The sequence below is a fragment of the Physeter macrocephalus genome, chromosome 14 (assembly GCF_002837175.3).
Source record: "Physeter macrocephalus isolate SW-GA chromosome 14, ASM283717v5, whole genome shotgun sequence".
Taxonomy (NCBI): domain Eukaryota; kingdom Metazoa; phylum Chordata; class Mammalia; order Artiodactyla; family Physeteridae; genus Physeter; species Physeter macrocephalus.
Window position 1 is genome coordinate 1,399,582 of NC_041227.1, and position 21,973 is coordinate 1,421,554.

Consider the following 21,973-nt stretch of genomic DNA (forward strand, 5'->3'; position numbering starts at 1 on the left):
TGTATGACAGGTCATTTAGCTGTCTCCTCCTCCTCCTCCCGGCTTTAAAGCAGGGACAGCGGTAAGCGCACCACCCGGGAGGGTGAACACATATGCGGTGCTCAGAGTGGACGCAGCATTCAGGAGGCCCTCAGCTTCCCCATCGTCACGTTCAACATCACTGCCACCTTCATCATCACCGCTGTCACCGTCATTATTATGTTGTGACCCCAGGTCCCCCCGCTATAGATTTGAACGCGGGGCTGACGACTCCAGAAGCTGCACTGTCAGCACCCCAGTCTCACACGGGTCCTCATTCAGGCTGCCCAGCTGGGTGACAGCGGCCAGTGGTGTTGGATGGTGTCCGCGTGCAGCGTCCGCTGCCCATTCCCCAGCGCCAACCTGGGGGCCCACCTCACAGGTAAGCGAGGCTCTCAGCCTTCCCGGGGCGCCTTCCTCCTCCTCCCAGAGTGGCTGCTTCTGGGCCGGGTGGGGCCAGGTCAGCCTGAAATGTATTGTGTGTGGAAGGGAACCAGCCCCCAAACCAGGAAACCCTCCTTCCGGGCCTGGGCGTGGGTCAGGGTGAGCTGCAGCTCAGGGCCAAGGGACGGGCTTCTCCCTGTGCGGACCCGGCCAGGAGCTGTGGCCGCTGGCCCTTCCTGCCTGCCCTGTTCTCTCGGGAGAAGGCCCAGCTCACGACGGAGTTCCTGCCTCAGAGGGGTTCCCAGGGGCCGAGGAGCACGCAGGGTCCCACCGAGCAGGTCCTGGCGCCAGCGCCCCCAGCCGTGATTCCAGACCATCCTCTGGTCTCGGGGAGATAGGCAGACGCCGGGCCTCCCCAGTCTCCGTGAGGCTCACGGGAGGTCACAGCCGGCGTGCAGCCCCAGCACGTGGGGCCAGCCTCGGTGACCTGGGCTGTGGGGCCCTGGGCATCGTTACTCACAGGCTGTCAGAGCCTGTCTCAGCTGTCACAGCTGAGAGTGTCTGGCCAGCGTCACGTTCTCTTCTATTCCACTTTATTTTGTCATTTTATTTATTTTACCATATGAGATTTTTTCACTGAGACATAACCTACACGTGGTAAGGAACACAAACCCTAAGCCTCCACCCCCTGGGTTTTTACATCCATGTTCACCCAGGCCGGCAGGGTGTACTGCTGACTGGGCTGGCATTGGGGCAGGTCTGGGTGACTCCCAGGAGGCCCTCGTGGGCCCCTTCCCCAGTTACAGGCGCAGGCACTCCGGAGGCGGAGTGAGGGGCTGGGCCGGGCACCCGGACCCCGGCTGACACCCGGCAGAGAGGACTCTGAGGTCAGAGACACCCAAGAACGTCCATCTTCTGGCCCCATCCCTCCGGTGGGGCCGGGCTACAAGGACAGAGCCAAGGACAGGAAAGGAGGCACTTCCGCCCCAGGCACGCACACAGCATCCAGCTGGCTCATCCTAGTGGACACGCTGCGGGCTCAGCACGCTGGCCACAGGCCAAGATGTTCCAGCCAAACCAGTGGAGTTTCGGGTTCACAGCAAGAAGGCTGCAGAGAGCAGGCAGCAAAAGGCCCACCTTTAGACCCCCCGGGCCAGACCCGCCAGGGGCGCACACCAGGGTCCGGCTCCCGGCTGACCGCTGTCCCAGGCCCCGCCATCCTGAAGGGGCAGCGCAGTGATTAAGGCAAAGACCTGGGACCCGGGCAGCCCTGTTTTCTGGTGCCGACCCCCCGGCCCCTCTCCTTTCTTTTTTTTTTTTTTTTAAGATTTTTTGATGTGGACCCTTTTTAAAGTATTTCTTGAATTTGTTACAATATTGCTTCTGTTTTATGTTTCGGTTTTTTGGCCGTGAGACATGTGGGATCTTAGCTCCCCGACCAGGGATCGAACCTGCACCCCTTGCATTGGAAGGTGAAGTCTTAACCACTGGACCGCCAGGGAAGTCCCCCCTCTCCCTTCTGAGCCTCAGTTGCCCCATCAGAAGGTCGAAGCTGTTCTCCCTTCCCCCATGGGTGGAGGTGAGGGTTCAACAGGACCCGGCAGCCTTGTACACCTGTGGGCGGGCACAGACCTAGGGAGGGAAAGGCCACTCTTCCACCCACCCCTTTGCTGCTGTTCTCTTCAGTGGAAACGGGTACTGCCGTCCGTCTGTCTGTCTGTCTGGGAGGTCACCTCTGACCTTGGACCGGCTCTTCCTGCCCTGGGAGGAACCGGCAGCATGTACAGCGCAGGAAACTGAGGCCAAGGGAGAGGAAGTGGCTCCCCCAGAGTCACGGAGCCAGGATGCAGGGCAGGGCTTGAACCCAGCCTCGGGCTCTGGGGGTGGAGGGGTGGGACGCAGCGCAACGAGGACGGGCCCTTGTGCGGGCGGAGAGGACCCCCAGCTGACCAGCCCCGCCCCAAGCTGAGCCCTAAGGAGGGTTAATGGTGGGCTTTCAGGCACGGCGCACTCAGAAGCGGCGGTTTGGAGGTCCTTCACCTCCCTGCCCTGCCCCGGGGACGCCCAGCAGGGGGCCTGGGTGGACAGGGCTGCTTGTGGGGCCCAGCCCAGCCTCTGAGCACCAGGCAGCCGAGCGTGTCAGCCGCTGCAGAAACATGCCCAGGGACAGAGGTTTGCTGGGCCTGGAAAGCCCAGGTGGAGAGTGACGGAATCCAGATTCCTGCGCCACGTGAGCGGGCGCGGCCCGGGCTTGTCTGGCACGGCCCGGCCCACGGCTCCTCTGGGCTCCGGGCAGCTTCTCCGCTCCCCGCCCAGCTCCACAGGCGCTCTGAGACTCTGAGCCCCGGGATGTCCAGCGGGGCGCAGCCAGGAGGTGCCGCCCCCCACCTGCTGTGACCTCACGCAGGTGGCTGTCCTGGGCCCCCGGGCAGGCACTGGGCCCTGCAGCGTCCAGGATGGTGATCCCTGTCGTCAGGGGGCTCCTGGCCTTGGGGAGAGGACAAGAAGCGTCTCATCTCAGGAAGGTCTGGGGCGGTGGGTCTCAACCAGGGACGGTTCCCCCCAGGACATGCTGACTGTCCGGCTGTCTGTCCGGCTGACTGTCCGGCTGTCTGTCCGGCTGACTGTCCGGCTGACTGTCCGGGTGACTGTCCGGCTGTCTGTCCGGCTGTCTGTCCGGCTGTCTGTCCGGCTGTCTGTCCGGCTGACTGTCCGGCTGTCTGTCCGGCTGTCTGTCCGGCTGTCTGTCCGGAAGGTCCTGGCCGGCTGGCTGCCCGCCTGACTGTCCGGCTGCCTGTCCGGCTGTCTGTCCGGCTGACTGTCCGGCTGACTGTCCGGCTGTCTGTCCGGCTGTCTGTCTGGCTGGGGGAGGGGAGGTGCTCCTAGTCGGGGGAGAGCAGGGATGCAGCTCAACAGCCCACGGTACCCAGGAGGGCCCTGCAGGGAGGCGTCCGGCCCAGGATGCCAACGGGGCGTGGTCTAGGGCTCTGAAGGAAAACGGCCCATCTGAGGGCGCCGTAGGCCGGGTGGTCAGGGAAGGCCTCTCTGAGGAAGGGACGCTGTCACGCAGGGACCAGTCCTGGGAGGTGCCACCCCTTCACACTGGTCACCCCAGAGCCCCTGCAGCCTGTGGAGAGGAGGACCAGGGGCTCGCTCTGCAGTGAGGGTGGGGAGAGGCAGGCGGGGACCTGGTGCCAGGCCGAGGATTCCAGAAGGCGGAGGGAGGCCTCTTACCACCGCCCCCCCAGGCTCCCCGGACACTGGACACTGCCCCGGGGGTTGAGAGCCACCCACTCTGGGGCCCCCAGCTGTGACAAGGGGTAGCCTCAGCCACATTCCTCCCCCTGGGTGGGCAGGGAATGGGGGCTCGGTGCATTCCGGTGGAGATACAGGAGGCCCTGAAGGCAGCCTGTGCCAGCCTCCTGCAGGGCCCAGACAGCCTCCTGGCAGGCTCTGCCCCGCTCGGCTTCCCGGGGCTGGGGCCTCGCTGAGGATGCCTGGGCTCAGCTGTTGCTACAGAGCATGTGGGCACATGTCCAGCCAGGACAAGCCCTCGGGACGGGGACTGAGCACCTTGCAGATAAGGTCAGGACTGACCAACCCGGCAGCCTCCTGACCCCTGACCAGCGGGCTGGGTCGCACAGTGCCTCGGGTCACAGCGCTGGTGACAGGCGGCGTCCACGTAGCCCCTCTGATCCCCAGTCTCCTGTCTGTAAAATGGGCTTTTGTGAGCATCAGATCAGGCGCCCGCCCAGCGCCAGGGCACCAGAAACCGCAGCTCCCTGAAGCCCCACTGGGTGTGTGGCACAGAGACATGGGGCGCTGAGGGACTGGGGCCAAAGACGAGCAGGAGAACACGATCAGCCCCATGGGCTCAGGGGCCCAGAGAGGTTGCGCCTCTGGCCTGAGATCACGCAGCAAGCCCCGGATGGAGCGCGGAGGCAACAGGAGACCGGGCTCCTCCGAGGGAGGGGGCGACTCTCAACTCCCAGGCTTACCTCCCTCACTACCACCCCCGGGGGGAAACCCAGCCACAGACCCCCCCAGAGCCCCTCCGAGAAGGAGACTGGGCTCTCAGGAGACCCTACCACTGCGGTGCCCAGCAGGAGCCTTCCAAGTCTCGCGTGCTTACATTCCTCTAGGAAATATCTCCCCAGGAGAGCCGAGGACCAATGTTTTGTAAATGTTGAAACTTGAGGCAAACAGAGGCCTGGAGCTGAGCCCACCCACCGTCCCTTCCTCTCCACACCAGCAGGGGGAGGCCCCAGCGGGGGTCCTGGACGGGGACCCCCAGAACGGGGCCCTGGGCGGCGGGACGGGGCCCAACCGGTGGTCCCTCGGCGGCCCCACCTTTCCATACTCTCAAGCCCTCCTTTTATGAAATTGGGGTGACGGGAGAGGAGGTGGCTGGGTGTCACTTGCATCTGAAGCGCTGGTGGCCCTGGGGGAGCCCCAGTACTTGGCGGGTTTCGCGATCAGGCCCCGAGGCACGAGCCTGCAGGCTGCGCTGCGTGTGACCCAGGGCCCCGTGGACGCTTGGGGGAGACAGGGTGAGTCAGTCTCCCGTTTAGGGTCGAGTGTCTTGGGCTCCCCGCAGCCCTAAACACGGGCCTGCGCCTCCCCAGCGCTCCCGGGAAGCACGGGACCAGCTGGCTGCGTGGTGGGAGCCGTCCGGCACCCAGAGGCAGCCCTGCCTCCGCCATCTCCACCTGCCGTCCCCGAGCCTCGTGGCCCAGGCGCACCCCGAACTGCCGGCTCCTGGTTCCAGCGGCTTCTTCAAAGAGTCCGCCTGCCGGGCTCGGCCCGCTCGCCCACCGATGGCCATCTGGGCTGCTTCCGCCTTTTGGCTGCTACAGAAAGCGCCGCCACAGACGTTCGTGCACGGGATCGGTGTGGATGCGCCCCCAGAAGTGGGGGTGTGGACCCCCGGGGACGCCGCGTTTCCTCTCAGGAAGCACCACACTAGGTCCACAGGCGCACCGTCTGCGTCCCCGCCAGCAGCGTAGGGGACCCGACTTCCTTCATCCTGGCCCGCACTTGTTACTGTCTGATGTTTTTACTCTGCGCTGTGGCCCTCGGGCCGCACGAGAGAAGGAGGGGCCTGGGCGCTGAGCCCTCTCCCCGTCGGCCTGCCCTCCCCCACCCGGGGCCTCCAGGCCAGCGTGAAGGCGATGGGACACAGGTGTCCCAGCATCCAGCCACAGCTGCCCAGCACCTGCTCGGCACGGGGCTCGGGACATAAGATAACTAATAAGATAATGAAATGAAATGAAATAAAGAAAAATATTAAATAGTCGTTGAATGAAGGAAGGAAGAATGTACCCCTGGAGCAGGGCTCTGTAGGGCGGCCCAGAGCTGGGTGGGAGAAGATTCCTGGTGGAAGGTGTGGCTCGTGCAAAGGTCCTGTGATGCGAGGGGACACTTAGACTTTGTAAGGAGGCCAGTGAGGCTGGAACGCTGGGAGCAACAAGGGGGCGAGGGACAGCGTGACGGCCTTGGAAGCTGCAGGGGGGTGGGGCACTGGAGAGTCTCCAGTAGAGGCATGACAGGGCAGTTTGCCTCTGAAAAGCCACCTGAGGTGATGGAGAGAGGAGGGACCCCTTGTCACAGCTGGGGCCCCAAGGTGGGTGGCTCTCAACCCCCGGGGCAGTGTCCAGGCCAGGGCTCCCCGGGGCCCCACCTCACACCCTCCCGCTCGGCGCTAGGGGAGATGTCGTGGGCTCCTGCCAGCCCGGGGGACGTGCCAGTCTGGACCACAGAGGACGGACAGGGCAGGTGCTGCCCCAGGCCTCCTGCCCCAACCCGGCCCCGGCAGCCTGGCAGCCCTTGCCCTTCCACTGCATCCCCTCGGAGCACATCCTAGACAGACAGACAGCTGTCAACCCCTCACCCTGTCGCCTCACCCTTCCTGGGCCACAGCACCACCCGAGCCTGAGTTTCCCCGAGAGCCTGCCGGCAAGATGCGTGCACGTGGCAAGGGCCAGGGGCCCCCACGCTGTCCTCGGGCCTTTGGCTCGGGGGAGGCACAGAGGGTGGTCTGGGCCCACCCCGCCTGCCCACCTGAACAGCCAGGTGACAAGAGTCCCTGCCCTCCCACTCTGGCCTGAGGAGTGGCTGCACCCAGCGCCAGGTGGGCTCTTGTCCCCCTCTGCCCGTGGCCTGGGGCCTCCCCGGGCCGCAGCCCCGACGTGCAGGCAGTGGACTGTGGTGCCCCCCTGGACGAGGTAGACTCCACCTCCACTTGCTGTGTCCCAGGGCCGTGTGGCAGCTCAGGAGCCCAGGAGAGCTGTGTCTTCCCCAGCCGGCCCACTCCCCAGCCCGGCCCGCAAGGGCCACTGGGACCCTGCGGCCAGAGCTTCCCAGGTGGGCAGACAGGCCTGGCAGGCAGGCAGTGGCTCTGCCACCACTGCTGCTGCAAATCCGTCTCCAAAGGCCCCAGGAGACACGGGGGAGGGGTGCCCTAGGGCTGCCCAGAGTAGCAGAGCTCAGCAGATCTAGGGCAGCAGATGGCGGGAAGAGAGACAGAGACACCGAGAGACCCAGACAGACAGACAGAGGCAGGGAGACAGAGGGACAGAGACAGAGAGAGGGTAGCCAGAGAGTGAGAAGCCCAGAGGAGAGAGTCAGAAGAGAGAAAGGTAGGGGTGGTGGAGGGAGAGGAGGAGGGCTGGGGAGCAGAGTCAGGGCAGGGAGGTTAAGTCCCAGCGGGGGCCCGGGTGTGGCACGGGGAACCCGGTGCTGCTCTGGGTGGCGGGGGGCCGCTGATGCCAGGCCGGGCCGGCCCGGGAGGAGGAGGAGGCCACTTGCTGAGGGCCAGTGGCCTGGCTGGTCAAGGGCAGAGCAGGGGCTGCTGGCCTGAAGCCCCACAGGCAGGGAGAGGGCCGTACCTGGTGCGGTTTGGGTGGTGCCGGGCGGGGCAGGCTGCCCTCGAATCTCACGGCTCTTGCCGGGGCGGCAAGCCCCCATGGTTCATCACAGGGCCCCCAACCAGATGTCCCAAAGTTGGTGAGGGGGTCGGACTAATGTGGCTCCCTTTAGGGGACTGCGGGCCCAAGAGGCTGCGGCCATTCCAGCCGCTCCCCGTGTGGGCCTGCTGTGGCCCAGGGCACAGCCCCGCACCCCTGCCCTTCCCGTGGGATCAGATTCCGCCTGGGCAGTGAGTCCTCCTGGCCATATAAGGCCGTCTGTGGGCACCTCTTGGAGAAGCTGCCGAGCCCTCGCGCCGCGGGAACCATTTGGCCAGGCCCCAGGGACCGAGGCAGGGGAAGGGGCCTGCTGGAGATGGGTCCTGGGAAGGAGGAGGGCAGGGGCGACCCAGGCCCGCAGGTGCCACCCCCTCCCTCTGTGCTGGGCACACCCCCGCCCCTCCCCTGTTTCCCCCCCGCAGTGCTGCCCAGTCCGGAGTACAGAGCAGGGAGGTGGCGTGCATGGGGGTGGGGGAGTACTAGGGGCCAAAGGTCAAGTAGGATAAAAAAATGACACTGCAGAAATGTTGGCCCCGTGGGTGTCCGACGTGGACGCTGCAGTCCCGTGTGGAGGATGCCGTGATTGATGCAATCCGTCGTTACCGTCTTCCGGGGTCACCCCACGTGCTCCCCACCACACATCTGGGATCAGGATGCCCGGACCCCCAATTCCAAACCCCAGCGAGGTGCTGGGAGGTGCCCTGATGGCGTCCTTCCTCAAGGGAGGTGCCTGGGTCTGGGGTCCTAAGAGCAACCTCACTACTGAACCAGCCCCTCCCTTCGCTCTCTGGAGATGGTTGGATCTCCAGAGAGGTCCCAGGCCTCCTCCCCGGGGGTTCCTAGGGCCCCCTACCCGGCCCACCCCCTCTGCTGAGGCTGGGGCCTGAGATGTGCTGCTGAGCTTTGCCCCTCAAGCCCAGGGCTGGGTTGGGGGTGTCTGGTGAGCCAGGGAGGGGAGTGACGTCTTGCAGGGATGCAGACACCTGGGCGCAGCACAGACGGCAGCCCCTCCCCACACCCCCTTCCCCAGCAGGAGCGGCCTCTCCTTCCAGCTCCCAGACCTGGGCTGGGAACCCGAGGCTTCCTCCAAACGCCTCCCAAAGTCACAGGGCCCTTCACAGCCTGGACGGACCTGCGGGGGGGGGGACCCCAGAGGCCATTCCCTCAAGCAGTGGGCACTGTCTGGGCACCTCCTCTTCGCCAGGCCGGGGGCTAGGGAAAGGCAGGACACAGGTGGGATTGGATTTAATAAAATGAATGCACCTGAGCAACCAGGCCAGGCGCATACCTGATGGCTCTCTGGGGCGGGGCCTAGAGGCCCAGGTGGTCAAACAAAGGGCCAGGGGCTCTGTTGTGTCCTGGGCAGAGGCCAAAGTCCCCACGAGATGGAGGGGGAGGGAAGGCTGGAGGCTCTGCCGAATGGCCAGACAGGCGGGGCCTAGTTGGGAGGCCCCACAGGGCCCAGGGAGCTGTGGTGAGGGGCCTGGCTGTTACCCTAAAACAAGCAGAAGCCAGTTTGGCCTGGGAGGAGATGGGGTGAGGCACGTGTGCCAGCCAGCGCCCAGCCCCAGCAGGCACCCAGCACCCGTAGCTGTTACCGCAAGGGTTCCAGCCCACGAGGTGACCGGCCGGATTCCTGCCAGCTTGTGGTGTACTTCGCAAAGCCTGGCGTCCCCATGTCAGCGGGGCCGGGGTTCCCCTACACTCAGCGGGAGCCGGACTCTGGGGTCCTGCCCGGTCAGGGCCCTCTGCTCGTGGACAGCACGCTGACCACCCCGTGGGGAGTCACATTTCTGAGCATCCCGGGTTCACGTGCTTTCTATAGGGCCAGGCCTGCCTGTCTAGGACACCAGTTGGCAAGGAGGTGAGCTGAGTGGGAGACAGGAGCTTTGGGGAAGCTCCGTGGAGAGCCCAGGACCCGGGGGGCTGGCCAGCCTGTGTCTCACGGCACTGGGCACACCTAAGCCTGTCTGTGCCCCCTCCAGTATGCAGTCCCCCCATCAGGACACCGGAGGCTCAGGCCTGCAGTGGGCACCCGGGGGGCTGGCCTGGGAGCTGGGCACACAGCAGGCAGAGGTGGCCCCTCCGGAGCTCCAGGCTCAGAAGGCTCCCAGAGGCGGGCCCTTGGCTGGGCAGCATGGGGGGTCAAAACCATCCGTTCCTCGTTGGGGTCAACCCCAAGTCTGGTGGCCTCCAAGCTGCCCCAGAGCTCATGCCCTAGAGTCCCGGAAGAGCCCAGAGGTGGCCCAGCTGGGGCCACAGGCAGCGGGGAGACACTGCTCCTTCAGGAGCATCAAGGGGCCTGTCCCCAGACCCTCCTCAGCTGGGAATGCTGGGGCTCTGGCCTGGCCCCAGCCTTCTGCTGTGCGTTCAGCTCATCGAGGCCTGTCCTCTTTCATCTGGCCTCCAGCCCTTCCAGGGGACCATGCCAGCCCGAGGCCAGGGGAGGGCTCTGGGCTGAGCAATGGCCCAGAGGCCTGGGAGCTCTTCCGGCCCCAGACCTGCTGGGTTTACAACCTTCTAATGAGCCCTCCTCTCAGCTGTGAGTCCTCAGGGCGCCCAGCTGGGCTGCGTCCTCCCCTCCGCAGGACTGGGCTGCACCCGGGCTGCCAGGGCCCCCAGCATCAGCCTTGCTGCCTGCCCCGTGGACGGACGGATGGGGGACACGTTCTCACCAGCTGGGCTCCCTGGAAGGTATCAGAGCAGCCCTGGGGGAGGGAATGCGGCCTCAGATATTCCAAACCACAGCCTAGCTTCTCCTGAAACCTCTTCCTGCCGAGACAAACCCTCCCAGTCATGAGCAGAGAGGTCGGGGCTTCTTCCTCCCACGCGGCTGCACTGACCCACTTCCACGGCGCAGCTTCTCCCAAGAGAGCGGGCTCCGGGACAGGCGGCCAGGCACCGGCTCAGATGAGGGCCGCTGTCCTGAGGGCAGGCTCCCCTGGCCCAGGCCACACCGCAGAGGCCGTATCCCTGGGCTCAGGGGGAATTGGCCAGACCCCCTACCTAGGTCCAGGAGCACCTCTTCCCCACTCAGGCTGCCACCTGTGCCCGACCTCCCACAGGTCCCGGGGCTCCTGTTACCCTGGGGCCGGCTGGGGAGGGGCTCTGGGTCTGGGGTCTGCCCGCGGGGCATGTCCAGAGACTAGGAGGACCGAGGCGGTCAGGCTGCCTCCGTGGCCCTCCCCCACGAGCTGACCCCACCCACTACCCACCTGCCACCTCCCAGGACCAAGCATCCGTCTCCTGGATTTAGGACAGAAGGCTGGGGCAGCCTGCTTGGGGGGGGCCCATACCCAAAAGGTGCCCAGCACATGCGGGAGGAGAAGATGAGTGCCAGTCCAACTCCCTCTCCCTTGCTAACCACATGCTCTAGACTGACCCCCGGACGTTGGAAACTGACACCCAGTTTCCTAATTCATAAGTAGGAAAGGCAGCTGGGTGGCCCAGGAGTCAGAGCAAGATGGGAGACGCACTTGCTAGGCCATTTGGAAATGACTGGCTGGAAATGTGACACGGGAAATGGGTCTCCCCGCCAAGCCCCGCTGACGACCTTCCCCTAGAACCACCACCCGCCAAGAGGTCAGTGTGTAGCCCGACTGGAATAACACCTCCATCCTCCATGCCGCCCACTCCTGCCCCAGCTGGGACACATAAGCTAGCACAAGGTGGGGGCAGAGGGGGCACCTCGCCACCCTGCCCCTTTCACCACGTTCTCCTCTGCCCACTTCACCCACCCCCTCCCCCCAGGCCCAGGCCACCAGTTGCTCTGGGGCAGCTGTCTGCCAGGAAGCAGCTCGCCCAGGATTAACCCTCCCCGTGCTGGGTGCATTCTGGGGCAGCGGCCCCTCCCTCCCACCTGCCCTGTGCCCTCAGACGGCAGAGGCCTGGTCCCTAGGAGGCTCAGAGGGCTCCCACCCCTCACCTCTGCCCGCTGGTCCCTCCACGGGGGTTGGGAAGCCGACTTGGGGGGGTGGAGGGTGGAGGGTGGGAGGTTGCCAGCCCCAGTCCCCAGGCCGACAGGTCCCCAGCTGTCAAGGGGGTGCCGGGGGTCCAGAGTGCACTGCTGTGTCGTGCGTGACGGGACCTCTGGGCAGTAGGGAGGGTGGGGCGTGGGCAGGTCAAATCCCCCATCTGGAAACCCTGCTACTGCCCAGAGGCCGCTCTCCGGCTGCTCCTCCCACGGGATCATAAATTAGCTGGTGAGCTGGCCTGTCCGCGTGGGGGACTCAGGATTCCAGTAGGGCCTGTCGCCCCTCCCCCACCATCTAGGCCAGCCCCTCCCCCACCCAGAGCCTCTCCAGCGGGGAACCACCTCTCCTCCCCCTCCCCCAGGTGGAGTTACAGAATTGCCTGGGAGCAGGGGGAGAGGAGAGGGGAGGGGGAGGGGAGAGGGGAGGGGAGGGGGAGGGGAGAGGGGAGAGAAGCGGGAGGGTCATCCTGCTGTCTCTGTCTCAACTTCTAGAGAAGCGGCAGTCCAGCCCCTTGGGCCCTTTGGGATTCGGATTCGCAGGAGGCCAGGGACAGCCAGGAAGATGTGGCTAGTGGCGCAACCTTCCGGGAACAGCTGCTGGGGCAGAACTCCCACCAGGACCAGCTGGCTGCCACCCCACACATTTACTCGGCTCCCCAGGACTGTCCAGGGGGGTCTCAAGTGGGACAGACACCCAGCTGGCCTGGCTCATAAACCGGCGGGAGCTGCCAGCCTGGCAGCTGCGCCTGCCCCACCAGGGCTTCCCTTGAGGCCGATCTGGGCCAGGAGCTGGAGGGGAGGAGACCCAGTGGCCAAAGCACCCAAACGCAGAATCAGCTGGACACAGTCCTGAGCTGAGGCCTCTACGTCCAATCCCATTTCCCCAGTGTCCTTGAGTGCCTGCCCTGAGCAGGAGGGTTTGACTGGCAGACAGAGATGGTGGGGTCCACAGTGCCCCAAAGCAGGGAACCCCCAGGCACAGGGTGAGCGCACACCTGGCCCTGCAGCCCCGCCCCCGCAGGTGCTCAGTAGATGTTCTCCTTCACAGGCAACCTTCCTGGCACCGGCGGAGCCCCGGGCACCCTCCCTTCACTGCAGGGGGCCCCAGGGGTCCAGTCCCTCCTGATCCACTTCCCTATTTTAGAGTATTTTAAAGCCAAACCCTGGGTAGGCGGGAGTCAGGTGGGATGGAATCTGACATGGCCCCCCCAGGAAAGCATGGAGTCCCTAATCAGGGTCTCCCTGTCCCTCGGCAGATCGGATTCCCTCGCTACCACCGCCACTCACAGCTGACAGAGAGCACCTTCCCACACACCTGCTGGATGCGGCAGATATGGGGGCCAATATGAGGGGTGAAAAACCAAAAACCGGCCGGGGAGAGGCGGCGAGGCTGCGCTGCGCTCCGGAGTTCACCCCCTCAATCTCGGGGGGACCCCAGCGATCGGGCTCCCAGGCTGGGGTCGCTCGGATCGCTCTGCCAGTTCTGGGGTTGCGGGTGGGGCCGGGCCGGGCCGTGGATGGGGCAGATGCCGGGGCTGGACCCGGAGCGAGCATGCCTGACTCCCGGCCGCGGCGCCAGACCCGGGGCCGCCGGGGGCGCTCGGCCGCCGAGAGGTGCCCGAAGTTAGGGAAACAAAGAGCGGAGCCGCTGGACGGGGAAGAGCGGGCCGGCGCGCCCGGGGCCTGGGTGCCCGAGGGCGCGAGGGGGCCGCTTGGGACCGGGAGCCACGCCCCGGGGGCCGCCTCGGCGTCGCGTTCCCACGGCCCGGCCCGAGGCCAGCAGGTGTCCCTTCCGAGAGGCCGGCCGGGCCGGGGTCCCAAGGGTTAAGGCGGCCGGCCGCCCCTCCCCCCGGCCTCCCCCGCCCCCTCCCCGGGGCGCGGGGCTCGGGCGCCCAGGCGGGCCGGGGCGGGGCCTGACGTCCGCGGGCGGAGCGAGCCGAGCCGGGCCGGGCGCCGCGCTGCAGACCCGCCAGGCTCCCGCCTCGCCCGCCGTCCCCGGAGCTGGAAGATGGCGAAGCCGGGCGCGCGGCCCCGCGGTTCCCGGGGCCCCGCGCCGCTGCTGCTGGCCGGGCTGGCGCTGCTGGGCGCGGTGCGGGCGCGGGCGGCAGCGGGTGACGGCTTCAGCCTGCACCCGCCCTACTTCAACCTGGCGGAGGGCGCCCGCATCGCCGCCTCCGCCACCTGCGGCGAGGAGGCCCCGGCGCGCGGCGCCCCGCGCCCCACCGAGGACCTCTACTGCAAGTTGGTGGGGGGCCCCGTGGCCGGCGGGGACCCCAACCAGACCATCCAGGTGAGCGCGGGCCGCGGGTCGGGCGGGCCGGGCCGGGGTGGCGGGGACGCCGGCGCGGGGCACGCACCGGGCTCGGACTCCGGAACTCCAGCCCGACTCGGCGAGGAGCCCCAGGGGCCGCGGAGAAGCCAGGTACGGACCGCGGCCCCCGCCGCCCGTCCCTACGCCCCGGTTCCGCCTTTCGGCGGACGGAAGGGACCCCAACTCGGCCCTTCGGGCTCAGCCAGAGAAGTGCGCGTGCCTCCGGGAAGGCGGCACGCAGCGGACCCGGGCGCGGCCGGCACCGCTCGAGTTCGGCGGCGGTGGCTGGCCGGAGGGGAGGGGCTGGTGCCTGGTCCCCGGCGGCCCCAAGTCCTGGGATCCCGGCGAGGGCGGGACTTGGCCTCCCCGGCCGGCTGCCTGTAGGATGGGGGCGGACCACTCCGCCTTCCCCCGGGACAGGCTGGAACCTGCTGGCGACGGGATGGGACGGGGATGGGGCGGGAGAGGCCAGGCACAGCTCTCGCTCCCGCGGGTCTGGGGAGTCGGTGGGACCCTCAAGGTGGGAGGGGGACAAACGGAGGGATTTTTAGCTGAGGACGGGAACACAGACTGGCTGCCGCTCTGCCTGGGGCGATGGGGTCTGCTCCAGAGGCTCCCTGCCACCCCGTGCTAGGCCCACCCTCCCACCCCTGCCAAACCTGAGGGAGAGTGTGGGGGCCCCAAGGCTGTTGTAACCTGAGCCTCAGCCTCCGGGGACTTGCTGCCACCTTCCTGGTAGGAGAGGCTGGGGGAGGGAGGAGGTAGTTGGAGAGTAGAGTGATGGGACGGGTGATGAAGGAGGGAGCCTCAGCTGGGGCCCCTTCCCTGCTGCCCGCCCCCCCCCACCCCCCCCCCCCCAGGGAGGGAGGAGTGAGAGGGGGCCCTGGTTAAGCAGAGCCATCCGGGACAGAAATGTCACCTCCCGCGGGTTCCTGGACCCATGCTCTCCTCAACGCCCTGTACAGCTGAGCAGGAGGTCTCAAGCCCACGTTTCAGGTGGGGAAACTGAGGTCTGTAAAGCCCCAATGCCAGACCGGGATCTGGCTGGGGTGAGCGGAGGCGACCTGAGACCCCACTACGGGCCCTTAGTGCCTCTGGTGACATCAAAGGGGACAGGTGGAGGGGAGGAGCTTGGGGGGGTTCTCCAAAGCTGCTCAGAGGGCCTGGCTCAGCCCTGGCCACCCCTCCTAGATGCTCAGCTGGGATTCCGCAGCTAATCAGCCCAGGCTCCAAGCCATCTCCCTGTTGGAGAGAGGCTCCATGTTGCCCACAGGTGCTGCCTGGCCCAGGCCCTTGAGGAGGGGCAGCTGCGTGGATCCCTGAGGGAGGGGCCGTTTATTACCACCTCCTGGTGCTTAAAGGAGCAGCGCAGGAGCCGGTGGCCTGGGGTCAAAGGCCTTCTCCTTAGCTGTGTGGCTCCCCCACTCCAGCCTCAGGCTCCTCATCTGTAAAATGGGAACAAAACGGGGGCCGGCCTCACCCGAAGTTGTGAGCTTGGCTTGAAGGGCCAGGGAAGCTGTCCGTCACACGGTGACCACCTGGCAAGTGGCAGTGGCTGTGCGTTGCAAGCGAGGGGGCCCTGAGTGAGAACTTCAGCCCTGCCCTCCCAGCTCACAGTCTAGCAAGTTAGAGCTGAAGCCTCTCTTTGAAACTCTGTAGCGCTCAGCCATTGCACCCCTGTGCTGAGGCTGCCAGGGCAGAAAGACCAGCCAGAAAGACTGAAGGCCAGCCTTAGTCCAGTTGCTGGACCCACTGGAGCCTCTGCCCTGTCCTCGTGGGGGATGGGATCTGCTCACCACCCTGGCTTCCTGTTGGGTTGGTGTTTGGGCCTTTTGCCCACGGACGCTGGAGCCGACTGGCCAGGCGCACCTCTCTGTCCCAAGAGCCCAGTCTTGTGGGTGGGTCAGGGAGGACGTGAGCCCAAGGCTGCAGGCCAGCAGCTCCCAGGGCCCCCTGGGGGAGATAGGACAGAAGCTGGCCCGGGGCATGCCACCCGGGGTGTGGGGTGAGCCCTGCTGGGCATCGGGGCAGCTAGGGCAGGCAGAGGGCACCTTGGGAGTCCGGCCCTGTGACTTCAGGTGGGCATTGGAGGAATTCTGGGCTGGCCCCAGCCCCGCAGGGGAAGTCGGGGGCTCGGCTGCCAGCGTGGTGACTCACTGGGAGGGGAAGTCCTTATCACCGCTCCTTGCTTCCTCACTGTGTTCCTGGCAGGACCCTCCGCAGCAGAGGGGCGGAGAGAGGCTGCTCTCCCCAGCCCCATCCGTCAGGCAGAGAGGTCGGCAGTGGTCTGACCACGTCACTGAGCGGTCCCGCTGCGGCCCCACGGGGAGTAGAGTCACCTTCCCCTGATTCTCTGGGTGGACATGAGCAGACATGTCCCTTGGCTCCTTTGACCAAGGGAGCCTTCTCTGGAAGGCCCACCCCGGCCAGATGGCCCTACCCGCCACCTCTGAGAAGCCTCCCAGCTCCGCCAGGCCCCAGACAGCCCACACGCACGTGCTTAGCGCACCCGGCGCTAAGCGCCCTCGGTGCTCAGCGTTCTCGGCGAGCCTCTGTGAGCCCCTCCTTTGCTCACCCTCTGGCGGCTCCCACAGGTCTGGGAGCCAGAGCCCGGGTTCCAGTTTGGGGTTCAGCATTTGAGCTGGTAGTATGGCCTGCACAGATGGCACCCCTTTTCCGGGTGTCCTCCATTGCTCCCGCCCCTCCGCCTGGCACCTCCGGGTGGTGGCCTCAGGGACGCAGTTAAGAACGAGGCAGGTGCGCCTCCCCCCACCCCCCAGGAGGCAGCAAATGGAGAATTGCTAAGAGCCAGACGATTGCACGTCTCCTGCGGTAGGATAATAAATAAAGCACGGTGATGGGGCCGGAGTTGTCAGGTCAGCCTCTTGGGTGGTCTGGAGCTCTGGGGTTCTGCTGAGGAGGTGACAGCTGAGCTGGAGGACGAGAGACCAGGGTGCCAAGGCCCCAGGCAGGAACAGGGTAGAGATGGGGTCAGCCAAAGCACCCAGCACGAGGGGTCCTGGGAGGCCGCTGGATGGGAGGCTCGGCCCCTGAGTCTGCCGCCTTCTGGTCGCTCCGTCCTGGGCGCACCGTGGAAGCCAGGAGCACGTGTGTTCACGCCATGCGTTTGTGGAGGCTTGGGGGCTCTCTGTGGCTGCCGGGCCTGGGAGTGGGGCAGGGCATCTCCCACGCTCCCACCTCTGACTCCTAGGACAAGGTCTGGCCCCCTGGGAGGCTGGGAGGGGTGGAGCGGCCGCATTTCCCAGACGTGGCCTCTCTGGGCCTCAAGCGATGCCAAGTCCCCGAGGGAGGGCCGCCTTTGTGTGCAGAGGGACAGCAGGTCTGGTTTCCTCTGGGGTGGGAGGTTGGGCCTCCACTGGGCCAGCAGCCAGGGCCCAGCTCTGCCTCTGGCCCCCCCCCCCCCCGCCGCCCCCAAAGCCTTCAGCACCTACTCCTCCCCCGTGGGGACAGCAGGCCAGGATGATGCTGGGAGCCTCCTCTTTCCCCCCAGAGGACGGGGCCCCGGCAGGTGGCTGGGCCATGAAGAAGCAGCTGCCAGGCCCCGTGTGTGGCCGAGGCAGGTGCCAGCATCGCCCCCACTCTTCACACCGGGGCGCTGAGGCTCAGCCGCTGCCGTGACCCGGCCTAGTCCCAGGGCTCAGGAGTGGCAGAGCCAGGAGGTCCAGGCCTCGTCTGCTGGCTGCCCACGTGCCTCCACTCTGGGGCCTGTCTCCACAGGCTGCCGAGATGGCTTAATTCCGCCTCTCTGGAGACCCTAATCCAGACGGCTCTGGGTGAGGGCCTGGTGGGGAGGTTTGGGGGATGAGCTGGTGGAGGTGCGGAGGGGCTCACATCGGGCCTGGGCCTTCTGGCTGTAGCCCCACCTTCCTTCCCCTTTAGGTCGCCCCCAGGCCCCATCCTGCGAGAGCCTTTCTGAAGCCCCCTGCGGTGGCCGGTGGTTGGGGGGCGAGGGTGGGCAAGAAACGTGTGACCTGCCCCTTGACCAGGCTCTTACCCCCTCAGCTCCAGCTACATTGGCCTTCTTGCTGTTTACTCCTTGTTTGCTCTTCCTGCCCCAGGGCCTTCGCACAGCCAGCCCCTCTGCCTGGAGCACACCCTCCCCTTACGGTGTAGGCCTCAGATGCCACCTCCTCAGGGAGGCCCGCCGTGTTTTCCCACCTGCAGCCGGTGCCCTGCTCCCTCCTTGCTCTCCTTTTCCTCTGTAACGGGTGTGACCATCTCTCACATGAACCGTATCCCAAGTTGAGAACGTGTGTTTGCTCTCAGCGTGTATTTGCCAGGTGAACGAATGACTGGCGCACGAGGGTATACAGATGGGGGTGCGGCCAGTGTGATGGGGCGGGAGGCTGACCAGAGGGGTCAGGGGTCCCAGCCCTTCTTGTCCATCTGACCGCCCCCTCCCCTACAGGGCCAGTACTGCGACATCTGCACGGCTGCAAACAGCAACAGGGCACACCCTGTGAGCAACGCCATCGACGGCACGGAACGCTGGTGGCAGAGCCCACCACTGTCGCGTGGCCTGCAGTACAATGAGGTCAACGTCACCCTGGACCTGGGCCAGGTAGAGTCCCTCTCTCGCCTGCTGCAGCCTGACCCCTATGTCCCTGGGCAAAGGGCTCACCGTGGGGCGAGGACCAGAAGGCGAGGTGTCCACCCAGAATGAGCTTGGGAGGCTGGGCAGAGGCTGGGCACAGACGGGCTGCTGGTGGCAGGCCCATACAGATGGAGGCGTGGCACCGGGCACCTTCCGTTTGTTTTCTCAGCATCCTCGTGGTGCACAGGGAGAGGGGGGTGCCAGATGGGGGGGGCTTACCAGAGGTCACCTGGAGAGTTAGGGTGAGGGGCGCTAAGGGGACAACGCGGAGGTGGGGCTGAAATGCTGTGAGCCCTGGTGTTTACTCGGAGGAATTCCTCTGCAGGGAGCCAGGCTCCACTGGCGGGAGTGGGAGGGGCCCCAGGAATGCAGAGGAGGCCAGAGGAAGTGGACATTCCTAGGATACCTGTGCTACAGAGGCCACCCGGGTTAGGTGTGCCCGCCCAGGCCCCTGCACAGGCAGGGGTGGGGGGTGGGAGCCAGGCGTTTCCCAGTGACAAACGAACCCCCCTTGGTGGGCCTGGGCTGCGTCCCACTCCCCATGTGACATTGTTAGGCGCCGGGCCTTGGTATCCTGGTCTGTGAAATGGGCCAACAGTCCTGATGCCCCCTTGGATGGGGTGGGGCGGGGGGAGGGGGAGGTAGACGAGGCCAAGCCCAGAAGCGGCCAGCTCCGGGCCCGCCTGGGAGCTGGGCTACAAGGTCGATCCTGCTAGACCTCACCTCCACCCCCTTCCCTGTTCATGGGGCCAGGGAAGGAGCACTAGACCGTGAGTCCAGGGGCCCGAGTCCAGGCCGGCTTTGCCACGGTCCCGGTGTGTGACCTGGTGGGTCTCTCTGCTCCTTGCTGAGCCTCCATCCCGCTGTCACATCCTGAGGGCACTCGAGGAGAGGTGGTGAAGCGTCTCCTGTGAGCCCGGCTGGTGGGGCGGGCCCTGCGGGCAGGTTCAGGGGACAGTGTTGGGTGCCTCCTGCCCCAGCCCGGAGGCCTGCCGGCCTGGCCTGGTGGGCAGGTGGGCAGTGAGGGTGTGGGTTCGAGTCCCAGTAAGTGGCCGGGGATTTCCGGGGCGCCACGGGTTATCTGTTAGGCCCTGGGAGGGGCAGCCCCTCCGGGGCTGGTGGGGCTGCCTGGCCCAGGTCTGGGTGGGGCTGGGCCGATGATTTCACTTCAGCTCATGGGCTTTCACCGCATCTGTGCTCTCCTTGCCCCTGGAGGCTGGGAGGGACCTCAGCAACCCTGTGTGCCCCCCGGATGCCCCTCTCTCTGGCACTGCCACGGGTGGGGGGGGGTGCCCGTGGGAGGGGGAGGGGGAAGTGCATTCTGCCCCTGCCCCAGGGTCAATCGGGGGAACTTGTGCTGAGCTGCTGGGCCCTTCCCGCCCCTCCTCCCCCGTGGACAAGCCTGGCCAGACTAGGGCAGGGCAAGGGCCCTTGCTGGGCGCACAATGGCCTGGTCTCCATGACAACCGCAGGGTGGCCCAAGCAGGTGGGCACAGTGCCCTCCCGAGGTGCAGTGGACGGGGCTGAGGAGCAGCTCAGATGGCGCTCAGCTCCCCCGGCTCTGTGGCCCCTGAGGCTCGGGGTCCATGCGTAGGAAATGGGCCAGCGAGGTGGAGGCAGGCGGCACGTTTGCTTTGTAGACTGGGCCCGGGCCGCGGAGAGGGTTTCACTGTGCACATCCTGCCCCTCCAAGCCGCGGTTTCCCCGACTGTAAAGTGACGCAAATGTAAAATGACTCAAACGACTTTGTAGACTGGGCCTGGGCCATTTCCAGCCCTGTATGGCGGGGGAGATTGACCCACCCATCCACCTAGCCATTCTTCCTCTCTCCCCGCCCCCCGTCCTTCCTTCCCTTTTGCCACCCACCCATCCACTCATCCATCCACCAGCCCATCCACCTAACATCCATTCATCCACCAGCGCTTCTTGCCATCTACTCAACCCTCCCTTCTCCCTGCTCTCTTCCTTCCCCCCTTTATTGACTTCCCAAAGCCCCCATCTTGGTTGGGCCAGGGGGCTGCCAGCCTTGGTTGGGGTGGGAGCTGGTGAGCTTGGGGGGTGCCCACCAGTGTGCTTTAGAGCTGGGTGGAGCGGAAGGGCCCAGTTTCCAGCCCCGTGGGCGAGAGAGCTCTCCTTCCGGGGCATGTTTCTCAGCCACTGTGGACTTTCAGGGGAGACTTCCGCATTCACCACCTTCCCTTTCGGAAAAGGAGCTTGTTGCCCCTTCCCTTGGCCACTGTGCGACGACTGGGTCCCTTCAGGGTGCCCTGCTCACGGGGGTCGGGGACAGAGACCAGGTCCTGCGTTGGCCGAGGAGCCCCACGTGGGGTAGGCGGTAGGGGAGGACGGAGGTGGCACGGGCTGCAGCACTGGGCGGCAGGCGGCGTGGAGGAGTGGGCCCGACTTGTCCGGCTGGCCCTCAAAGGGGCCCCGGGGTCTGTATCCTCAGGTGCCCCCAGGTCTGGTGACGGCAGCAGCTGGGCCCCGCAGTCAGACTGAGGATGTCCCCAGGCCGGGCGGGACGCTCTGAGCACACTCCCTGGGGCAGATGGGGAGAGAGGCCGAGTGGGAGGGGCCTGGCTAAGCTAGTTCAACCCTGGGGGCTCCCGTGCTTTGGGGCTGGGCCATCGCGTTGTTGCTCGAGGTGCAGGTCCTGGGGTGGGGCTGAGCAGGCCGTGGGGCTGGGCACTCCCAGTGCAGCGGCTGCCAGGGGCCTTTGTTCTGGGAGCTGGAGCGGATGCCCCGGGAAAGCGGGGCGGGGCGGGGCGCTGGGGGCAGCTGGCCCTGGGCATCATTAGGACTTCCTGCCCCGGGGAGGACAGAGAGGGCTGCGTGCAGCTCCTCCTCGGCCCTGGGCCGGGGAGCAGGGGCTGGAGGGGCCTGGTCCCTGTGGCGTCCGCCCGTGCTGGGGCCTCGGAAGCCTGCTCTCTCTTCCGGTCACACCTCGTCCTGTTCTGACCTTCCCCGTTCCAGGGTGGGTGAGGGCCGTTGGGCCCTCTTCCCCGCATTTTGCAGATGGAGAACCAGGCCCCAGGAGCAAAGACCTGGCGGGAAGGGCAAGGAGAGGTCCAGGCCTTTGCTCTTGCCCTGCTGACCACGTGGGTCTCGGCCAGGAACCCTCAGACCTGAGAGAACTGAGCTGTAGGGCTGAGGTTTGCGGGCTGCTGGCCTCGGAAGGGGGTTCTCCGGAGCGAGAAGTCTCCACGGCTGGTGACTGAGGGGACACTTGCCCGAGTCCCAGCAGTGGCCTGTCCTCCCAGGGGGCGCAGCGGGTTCTTGCTTCTCTCCTGTGTCCTGCCTGCCTCGGGCTCCCCATCGCGGAGCCTCACCCGTTCACGTAGCCCGGTGGTCTTAAGGAGCTGGGCAGGGTTAGGGCTGACCCTGGGGGGCGTCCCCCACCCTCTCCAGACACCCGCTTCCTGGCCTGGCTGTGGGGAGGGGCTCTCCCCAGCAGCCCCCGCCCCTCACCTGCGGGCCGCAGCCCTTATTCCCCAGATGCAGGTGCAGAATGCAGATCCCCTGCCGACCGCGGGCTGTGTTTTCTCCTTGTGCCCTGGGTGGGGCGGCCCCTTGTCCCAGCCCTGAGAGGCCGGGGCTGGAGAGGAGTGGCCTGGAGACCAGGTTGGGGGGTACAGCAGGGGCGGAGGAGGTGAGGTGCAGAGCGGGGCTGGGCTGGCGGTGGAGCGTAGGCTGGGGGAGTTGGGTGT

General features: G+C 66.3%; 1 protein-coding gene across 1 annotated transcript in view; it reads left to right on the forward strand.

The window, feature by feature from the left end:
* The first annotated feature begins 13,348 nt into the window (after positions 1-13,348).
* LAMA5 (laminin subunit alpha 5) overlaps positions 13,349-21,973 on the forward strand; it is a 52,685-nt gene continuing 44,060 nt past the window's right edge. Inside the window, exons 1-2 of the mRNA XM_024128365.2 lie at positions 13,349-13,630; positions 18,081-18,233. Coding sequence (XP_023984133.1) covers positions 13,349-13,630; positions 18,081-18,233 — 435 coding nt within the window. The remainder of the gene's footprint in view (positions 13,631-18,080; positions 18,234-21,973) is intronic.